This window comes from Rhipicephalus sanguineus, chromosome 8, assembly GCF_013339695.2.
Source record: "Rhipicephalus sanguineus isolate Rsan-2018 chromosome 8, BIME_Rsan_1.4, whole genome shotgun sequence".
Taxonomy (NCBI): Eukaryota; Metazoa; Arthropoda; class Arachnida; order Ixodida; family Ixodidae; genus Rhipicephalus; species Rhipicephalus sanguineus.
The window spans coordinates 88458689-88469124 of NC_051183.1; the positions used below are offsets into that span (position 1 = coordinate 88458689).

General features: G+C 46.9%; 1 protein-coding gene across 1 annotated transcript; it reads right to left on the reverse strand.

Moving 5' to 3' along the window:
* Nucleotides 1–99: 99 nt before the first annotated feature.
* LOC119403368 (E3 ubiquitin-protein ligase sina) lies at nt 100–9685 on the reverse strand. The gene is made up of 5 exons (XM_037670310.1): nt 9680–9685; nt 8868–9012; nt 3926–4058; nt 1963–2069; nt 100–491 (listed from the first exon to the last, which is right to left on the reverse strand). The coding sequence occupies exons 1-5, from the start codon at nt 9683–9685 to the stop codon at nt 100–102; spliced, it is 783 nt and encodes a 260-aa protein (XP_037526238.1).
* Between the last annotated feature and the right edge of the window lie 751 nt (nt 9686–10436).

Consider the following 10436-nt stretch of genomic DNA (forward strand, 5'->3'; position numbering starts at 1 on the left):
AGACATATTGACAGACGCGACGGCATGTACTGATACGAGTATGATCTTGCTGTTATTTTGTTTTCAGCATTATCTTACGCTAGCATGATGCCGACTATATTACAGCGCATTATCACCGCACAACGGTGCGGCGCTGATGGCGACGTCCATGATGAGGTTGGTGCCATTGCAGAGGCGCTGGGCTGTCGTGAAGTCGAATAGTAGGCCGTCTCCCCTCTCAATACGCTCTGCCAGTGAGAAGATTCCTTTCATGCTGGCCTCCCACGTGAGCCGGTGCTTGGTTCCACAAAGCCGCAGGCGGTACACAAAATTTCGCGCTTCTCGGTTCGATCCAACTAGTGCAACGAGGCCGAGGAAATGCTTGCAACAAGATCCGTTGCTGCTCTTCTTGAGGACGATGACGAAGTCGCGGCCTAAGCACGTCTGCAGGGCGAACCAGGAGAAGGCCTCCTCGCGGTTGAAACGCGTAGCCGTGATTAGAATGTTCTCACCTGCGAGAGAAAAAGATCCCTCAGTTAAAGAACGAATCTACGTTAACTACACGTGTCCTGTTCTGTCAACTTATAATGTGCACTTTCGATTTTAAACATGTGTAGCTGGCTCGGATGCTGATCGCTTGAGATATCAAGATCTGTTTAGATTGTTTTAGGCTTGCGCTCGGTTTCGGTTGATGTCTGTGCTTTCATAGGTTGAGCCGGGCTCGATGACACAGAGGCTTGGTTCGGTTTATTTCTTGCTTAGCTGGTTGACCACGTGAAGCTGTAGGATCCCCTTATCACAGGCACCTATAGCGCACCTTACAATTCAAAACTTTTGGATTTTTAATAATGAATATAGAAAAAAATAAAGCATGGGAGGAAGGACGGGCATGAAAGTCTAGAATGCAGTACATTCCGAACCTTTCTACACTTTATCATGAATTTTTTTCGCGCTACTGACTATGTCACACCAAGCACGGACGTGAGAGGAGAAAACAAGACAACACCGACGTCGTCGTTTTCCTTGTTGTGTTGTCTTCTCTTGCGTTCACGTTTCATTTACACTGTTTACTTTCTTTCACAATCAATCGCAAACTTTTTATCAAGGTACACGCTGTTACGACGTCCATTTAGATGTCTGCAGTTGTTAAATTTAAAAAAACAATCGCACCTAAACACACAGGTGGAGTTCGCCTGATTGCTGAAAAATTTAGGGCAGCTCTATATCTCTTTTAAACTTGCAAGAAACATTCAACTCATCAAAAACAGCATGGATGTCTCCATCTACAGCAAACTGTCTATGCCTAATCAATGCCTCCTCAGAAAGATGGCTGTGACGCGAGCCGAGAAGCTGGTTCACCGCCACCTCTTCTTCCCTCCTCCCCCGCTCCACATGAAGGGTGCCGGCTGCGAGCGCTCGTTGCGGTGGCTACTCAAAACCTTAGTGCCTCCGAAATCAAAGAAACGTCTATTGCGATCGCGGTGGCAGCGTCCGCCATAGACGCTTCGCCAATGGCAGTGTAGGCGTCACTGTCGACGGAACTCTTGTAAATGTGTTTTATGGCTTGGCCAGGCGCGACGGTGACTGCCGAAGATTAGCGTGCATGCGACCTGCCGCGACGAGAACAGCAACGGTTTGAAGTGTGGAAAACGCGTGCGCGCTCCGCGTGGACCGCATGAGTTACCCACGCGAAGAAACCGCCTAGCAACTGATTTCATTAGTGCTGCTATAGTACTATGCGATAGCACTACACAGTCCCAAAGCTCAACGAGAACGCATCGGTACGGCGCAATTTCATGCTGTAAGTTATTTCATGAAGTGCATTCCTCAATTGTTCGAGGCTACGTAAGATTACCTCATCTTATTAGGCGACACCTCAGCCCCGTTTGTCAACCACCGTCACTGCGTCATTTCATTTTGTAAAATGCACAGCATTACTCGAGTTCGCGCAATAAAGTGTATACATTCATTGTGCCACATCACCTTGAAGTCTGGGGACGAAGCCATGCCAGCGAAGAATGTGGTCGACGAGTCGTTTTAGTGGTCCGGTCCACTTGCACGTCTGCCCCCCGAGCACGCATCGAGATGGCCTAAAGAGCGAGAAATCACGCCAGAGCACATCATTGCCATAGACGTTTAGAGATTCTCCTCCAACGAGAACGGAACTTCTTACGTTGAGTACAAAGCAATAAACGGGGCCTGTCGTTTCATAATAACACGTGTTTCGGCAAGTATTACGTATGCCACTGCCAGGTAAATTGTACGAGAAGGTAACAACCGAGACGTGTAGCCTTGATATTCTTTAACAGTATCGCGCGAGCGCGGAGCGCGAGATTTGACAGCGTCCATTATTCTCTCAAAGTAACGAGATCTGCCGACAATGCGCAAGCGCATAAAGCTCCTATGTAACTGTGGGGATCTGTGGACCCCTGGAGGCTGCTAATGGCTTCAGGCATTCATCTGTGAAAGACCTTCATAAGAAATGAAAAACAAAATGAAGAAGTGGATAGCAGAGTGTGACGTTGGGCAAGTTGGTGCATATTTGTGGCGCAACTGAGACAAGCAAGGAAACAAGAGAAGACAGGCGCGCTATCCTGTCCTCTCTTGTTTCTTTTCTTGTCTCAGTTGCACCCCAAATACTTTATTAAAGAGCGTATAACGCTGCAGAAAGTGAACCCCCTAGCAAAGCCGAGGAAGCTCGCACTTGGCTGCGCATAGCGCGCATGCGCATACTATTGACCATTCCTCCGACGTGTTCCATGGTACGGTGCTGTTTATTTAAATATTACTGAAAGATATGTTGAAGTAAGCAGCGTAGCAGACGGCACTCGCAGGTCAATATGCTTTTTGCGCTTGCGCATCGTCTGCAGATCTCATTACCCTCCGAGAATATTAGACGCTACTATATCTCGAGCTCAGCACTCACGCGATTCTTTTAAAAAATTGCAACAGTGTACAGTGTCATCCACTCTTATGGTGAACACGAGGGAACACGGTTCAGCATCGCAGCACTCGCGGAGCGCCAGTGCATCCGGCGTGTCCGCGCATCGAATCGAAGCGGTGCAGGCACACACAAGCGCGCCGCTCTTGCTGTACTACAAACAAGCAAGAGCGGAGCCACGGTTATGGTGGATCATACGGAGCGCTGCGCTCCAGCGATGTAGCCATGGAGAAAAGAAAAAAGCAAAGAGGGAGCATTACGTCACGCAGCCAGCCTTGGTAAGCAAACTCGTTTTGAAGCCAGCAGTGTCGGCCCAACACGTGGCCTTTTGCATCAAAATCACGCAAGCAATGAGATTTTGGGTATGGCGCCCGGTAGCTTTTAATGGAAGCGTGCTTGTTCGGCGCAGACCGGCCGACTCACGGATGAGGTTCAGTAACAGAACTGCGCCGGTACCACTAAAACCTACCGCACGCTCTGACGATTTGATAACGTGTAGGGCCGACAGGGTTGGCTTCAATAGCGTGACGTAATGCTCCCTCCTTTCTTTTTCCTTCCTCCATGGATGTAGCAGGCAACGCGAAGTACCTCCCGCTGGTCCTTCTGCGCATTCCCCGCTAGGCTTCTATGCGCGGCCACATCGGATGCACTGGGGCTCCGTGGAGGGAGCCCACGCAGAGCCATGTCCGCCCTAAGAGTGGACGGCACTGTGTCTACACCAAGAACGCGATTGTTGGCGTGTTTGGTGTTGGTACATACGAACGTGCGTATCCGCTTTTCGGTATCTCTAAAGCACTCTGACCTTCCATATTCGAGCCATATTTTAACAATGACATTTTAATCGCAATGAACCGCTGTACCTCACACAAGTTTTATTGAATCTCCAAACAGTGTATACATTCAAAATATATGAAGCATGGAAGTCACTGTGCGGAAATTAGCGAATTGTATGGTGTAGAGAATGAGAAATATAAGCAAAAAAAAACATCAATGACCAATTCTCACCCGTGCTCGCACGTCATCTCGTGCTTTTTCTTTGCCGCTATTAAAAAAGCGGCCGAGCATCCAAAGGTGCGGTACTTGCAAGGGAACACTGTTGTTTGAGCCAGCCTGTCCAAGGCCAGGTTCCGGTTGCTCCCTGAACGCAAATCAAAGAGTATGGGTGAAATACGAAGGTTGGATACGTTCCGTTTTATTCTGTATTGGCCCGAATTTATGAATCCATTGCCCTCCAAACTATCCATTCCGTTACGCCATTGACACTGAGCCTCCGTGTTCATCCCCTCAACATTCGAATCACTGCTACCATATGACAAAAAGAAACATTTGGTAGCCGACTGAATGAATGTTAGCGTTACAAGAACGCCAACGCTATGGAGGGCTTCTAACTGCTGACGAAATACGGTGGTTGACCGTGTTCATAAAACAGCGTCAGTTGTCATGCGTTATCGATGAAGGTTGGTGGGACAGGCTTGTAATGACATTTGTTTTCAAAAACATTTGCGAGGGAGTAAAAATATTTATTCGGATTGAATGGAGTGGATATGATTTTTTACAAGGCCATAGCCAACATAAGACGTTAGCCAATGATCATCATCATTAACACAACACTAACCACTTATTTAAGGAAAATCAGCAGGCGATTTTAGGATTAGATTGTGATAATTAGTCGGATTTGACGTGCCACGATATGGTATGAGGCACGCCGTAGTGGAGAGCTCCGGAAAGTGTGATCATCCGCGGTTTTTACCTTGCACTGACATCGAACAGTACACGGAACTCGCACATGCGCGGCGCACTATGTTAGGCACAATTAGCCAATGACAATAACTTAGGAGCAGATACGGTGCATAAATTTTCGAGCAAATTATTGTTGCCATCAGACTCGTTGCCATCGCACTACGACAAAGAAAACAGATTCAACACGCCTTCGAACAACTTCGTAGTTTCAAGGTGCAGTGTATGTAGTTCCTCACCGGGAGGAGCCGCGGGACCTACCCCTCCCCCCCCCCAAAAAAAATGGGGGATGGGGGAGGGCCTTGTAAACCACTGTCAAATGGGGTGAAATATTATAATTGAAAGAAAGGAAACGTTTCATTTTTTTGTAAGTTTAAATGAACTGATTCTTCCACAAAATTAATGAAATACAACGACATTCCTGTGCTTGAAGATCGCCGCATAATCGCACGCCTGAAATTTCTGCGTTCCATTTATAATGGTAAGCTGAATATTTCTGCGCATAAATACATACAACCATTTTCTCCTCTCGCATATAGGCATCCTCATATGCATAACCTGCTCCCATACACCACTCGGGCTAACTTATTTAATAATTCCTTTTTTCCCCGAAGAATTATTCAGTCGAATAGCTTACCACCTGATGTCGTTTCATCTGATGACTTCGAGAAAGCGTTGCTCGGAGCATCCCAACCGTGGCATAAGTGCGTCTTCTCTATACTTCTAGTACTTATTTTAATGTTTACACTCTGTCTTCATGCAATATCACTTCATCGGATTGTTAATGCTCAGTATTAGTAATACTTGAGGCGTTTCCATGTGTATCAATTTGTCTGTACGTTTGTGTATGTTGTTTTTCTTTGTGCTTTAAGACGTGACTTCATTTCTGTGATTGTTTATTCTTAGATATGGTTTGTTATACTTTTGTTATATATGCTGTATCATCCATTTTTATTCTTGCAAATTTGATTAATCATTTGATTTTTTTCTCGATTTTGCATATTTGTTTATTGTAATCTTCCCCACCTTGCTGGTCTTCGGTGACCGCAATATTTTCTAAATAAATAAAATGAAAGCGATAATCCCGATGTATGAAGGCCAAAATAAAAATCGGGAATGTAAAATGACAATTATTATATCTATATATCCACTAACCGTAGAATCCATCAATCGAATAATTAATTTATTATTGCGAAAGCAATTATATGAACAGTGCACGCGCATTCTTGCTTCACTGTTGCCGTCGGCGTCGTCATGTGGTTACCAGATAACTTCAGAACGTAACAGCGCCGCTACACACAAATAAAAATTATTTGTGCCTAGCCTTGTACCCTGTAGACTAAGAAACATTTTGTGTTCTTTCGGTCCATACTTATATATTAAGAGTGCTAAGATGACAGCGACCAGTAAGGACACAACACGAGCGTTTTGCTTCTTTCGGTCCCCGCACATAGTAAAATTTTCAGGAATGACGCGTCTTTAGATAACACGGAGTCAAGGGCACTATTATTAAGCCAGCAATTATATGTAGACCATAGGCGCAATTTACCGCCGGCATTGGCGTTTACGTTAGCATCGCTGCTGCTGTAACGATCTAGATAACGTAAAAATTGCGATAATATAATCTTTCACGTCGTATGTTCACTGCGCGTTTGTGGGCGTTCTAGGACTGCCAATGATCGCACCACAATTAGAGAGTAAACACGCCTACTGTTTCCGGCGCGCGAAAAGAGCAGGGGGACGCGGAGATGGGAAAGAGTCTTCGGGAGGAGAGCGGCTTCGACGCGGATCAGTATACGACTCATGCCTTTGCACGTGCTCTATGCTCACCGCAAAGTTCGAATTGAAGCTACATACGCGCTAAAGGAATTGAAGCTACGTACGCATTCGCTGCAGCTTCCGTGTTTACTTATGCCAGCGTTTCTTGAGTTACACCAGGCCGGAAGCTAAACGATGCGCTGTCAGCTATACTTCGTATAGCATTCTGACCTGTTCCTATCGCATTCGTTGCTTCGCCCTTGCAATGAAACTGTGACTATTTGCGGTATTTTTAGGGGCGAAGCTCCTTAGGGTGTGGGTCGTTCCCTCCTCTGTAGTAGTAGTAGTAGTAGTAGTAGTAGTAGTAGTAGTAGTAGTATGTAGCCACCTCGCCCGATCGGCAACGGGAGAGGTGGATCGGCAACGGGCGAGCGCCAATCGGCAACGGCGCGGGAACCCTGCCGTACGAGAGTTAAATCAAACTAAAAGACATACTTTTCGGGCGATACACTCTAGTGAGCTTTAAACTTTCCATCTTAATGTGCATGATAAAGAAATTATTTCTACGAAAAACGCCAAGCACACCTTGAGCAAGATGTGTGGTTTTGGGACGCTAAATGGGACCATGAGGCGATGCGAAGCCGTAGCACTTGCGCGATCGCGTTCCGTTGGCTTTCGTTGGGCATGCTACCGACCTCGCATCCTGGAACAGGAAGAGGAACGCTACGCGCGTCGTGTCTTCCCTCTAGCCTTGCCGTTAATTCTCACAGTGCGAGCGGGGAACGCGGTCGCTCTTGACGCGCTTTCTCTTTCGCTCGGAGTCGCGCTCGCTCTTGGCGCGCTTTCTCTTTCGCTCGGGAGCGGACACTTTCCTTGCATTTCACCGATCACGAAGCGGAGTTAATGAAGGGGCCATGTAAACCAACAGTACAATAAAAGTTTGATGTTTAATATATACACGGTGTTTCACAAACTTTATATGATGTACTGGGCGAATTTCACGGAAGAGTTTCACGGTCTACCGATGATTCCTCCGGAACTTCGCCCCACTCATCATCATTCACCTCGTGGATATTGTGATTTTTTGCCCTGTGGGCATATATTGCTCTGTATGTAGTGGGTATGCATCGCACCACTGAGGCTCACCTTTTGGAGCGCGACATATTGGGCACCTGGTCACATTCTCCCGGCAGGTAGCGCACAGATGGTGCCCGTTTTCACACTGAAGGATGGGTGGCAGCGCGTATTCCGTGCAAACGGGGCACTGGAACAGCGCCGCCAACTGAGAGATCGATGTCGTTAACGTCAGTGTGGCGTTCAGTGTACTGCTCACCGGGTCCACGTTGCCTCCAGCTCGTTGTACCGGAAGCGAAGCTGCATAATAACACCCCGGGACACTTCAGCAAGTTTTCTCGTGGATTCAACTTAACTCATTCTTTTGCTGTATTATCGCGTGAGAGTTAGCGCAAGAAAACAGCGACGACACGAAGATTGCCCAGCAACAAAGAACAGACTTTTGTCGGAAATTCCCCTTAGCTAAAAATTTAGTTTACGTGTGTATCGGCATCATGTTGGCTTAGTGTTAATTATATAAACTCTGGAGTTGTAGGTGCCAAACCCCCGATATGATTATGAGGCGCGTCGTAGTGGAAGGGTCCGCATGTTTAGACAACCTAGAGATTCATAAACGCGCATCTCAATCTAAGTACACGTGCCTCCAGCATTAAACCTGCATCGAAATGCTGCTGGGATCAAATCCGCGTTCATTGAACCGGCAGTCTAGCACCGTAACGACTGTACCACCGCCGCGACTACATTTTTTTCCTTGATCTGGTCCTTGAAATAAAGAAAATCTCGTTATAAAAGTCAACGCCATCACACCATGCAACAGAAAGTACAGTGAAAATGCCTTGGAACGAGGCAGTCTTCGTGGTTTCTTGGGGGGAGCACGGGAAGGGCTTTCAGGGGAAGGTGAGTCAGAATCATATCAGGTGCGGTGAGCTATAAACCATCGTCAAAATTGTCTACACATATCCCTTAGGCAAACCAACTATTGCAGTCAATGGATAGCTGGATGTCAATCTAGAATGAATAAAAATTAGGTATATTTATTTAAAGCGGCTGACCGCCCGATCAAGCAGTCGAACAATTAACTTACTGATTCACTTCATGCCTCGCACTTTAAAAAGGAGTCTTATGGCTCTTTTTGTGAGTCCTGCTTTCGCACACATGACTGCCTTTAAACAGACACATGTACTCTCTTTGGAGATCGTCATACTGTCGTCAGAGATTCCTGGCACCCAGAAAGAGAGGAAACATGTGACTTCAAAGAGTCGCCTAATTGGCAAATCACGGCTCGTAGAAAAGAGTAGCACATACTCTTTTTTTCTTAGATGCGTAAGCATAACTAGGTTGGTTGTGTATGAGAACACACAGAGCCACCCCGACTCACCTTCGGACAAGCGGGAGTCGCAATACGTGACCTGGGACCCCACGCAGTGGCCAAACAGTTGGTAGCTGTTCTCGCGTTGCATGACTTTAGACAGCGGGTGCTCCCTGCCCAGGAGCCGCTGGAACAGGCCGGATATCGGAAGTGGCTGAAATCAAGTTCAATGTTTTCCATGAAGGACCATTCCGCACTGCAGTGCTACGGAGGCAGCTGGCAAATAGGCGGTCTCATTGTGACTTCGCAGTCTCCTCACTTTTCGTTCGCCCAAGTGTGCTTGTACGGCTGCTCCGATTCACTCAAAGCGCCATCAGGGATGCTCTCGGTGGCATGGTCGCATGTGCTCATGCCTATAGGTCTGTAGGCAGTTATAAACTGTCAAAAAACATATGGTTCACCCACTGTACCGAGGCACCTCATTTTTTATCCGTACAAGAAAGTCGTGCTAGTGGCTTCTATTCAATCTGGAGGCACCTTTTCTCTCCTACACATAATACGACTATTACGATGTAATACTCGTGTCACGAATTTCATCGTTCCTACTTAAAGTGTTACATTAGGCTGAGCTGTGTTAAATCCGATAAACTTTGCCTGGAATTTCAAGGTGTTGTCGGAAAACTAGCGATAGGAACGATGCCTGTATGGGAAGATCAACTGCCTTAAACGCGCGAAATGGGCTCGCTGTCGCGGCAGTCGGCATGTGCAGTTGTATAAGTCACCTGAACTGCTGTCAATACCCAATAAAATTACATGTGTGTATAGGTCATCTGCGCATGTTTTCTCTGGGTGGGACCGCGATTGCTGTGGGCGGAGCTCACCTTCATTCTCAAGCTGGAGCCGACTGTAGTTTGCAGCGCAATGCGTTTCGACATTGCCTGTCCTCACTTCTAATAGATTAACAAGGGTAAACAGCCGCTGCGATTCGCTCAAAATGCGAACATGGACGCATTGAACAACGTAGCCACGCGACCTTGTCCAAGGCGTAGAACACCAGGTTATCACTAGTGCTCGAGGTATTCGCCTTGCGATGTCCTCACTTCTGATTCGCTCAAATGCGCTAGTACAGTTGCTCCTACTATTCTCAAGACACTCAGGTATGCGGCAACAGGGACCAATGGGACTGGGTTCAAGGTAGACAGCAGATAAGGCTATCGGAGGCTGTAGTTTCATGTATAATGCTTTTAGTGTGGAAGCACTGGTATCCTACCTACCTAGTTTCGCAAATGCTAGGAAAAAAAAAACAAATGAAAAATCCTTGAACAGAGCAGTTCGCTGAAGCCAGCAACACCGAGTGTTAAAGGATTTTTCATCTCTACAAGCGTCCGTGTTCCATTGAACTTCTGTCTAGTTAGGAAAGTACAAGACGCTTCAACTGCGCTCAGTGGCAGGATATATAGGCATGGCAACGCAACAAGAAGCGATAAATTTGGCAGTGGCCCTGTAGACTATGAATGACAATGCATGAATGGCGACAACATAGTGCATATTGTACGTCTACGACATGTCACGGCCAACCCTAATTTCGACCTTCGAAGTGTACCTAGGCGGAAGGGCACCGGCCCTATGCCTTTTCGG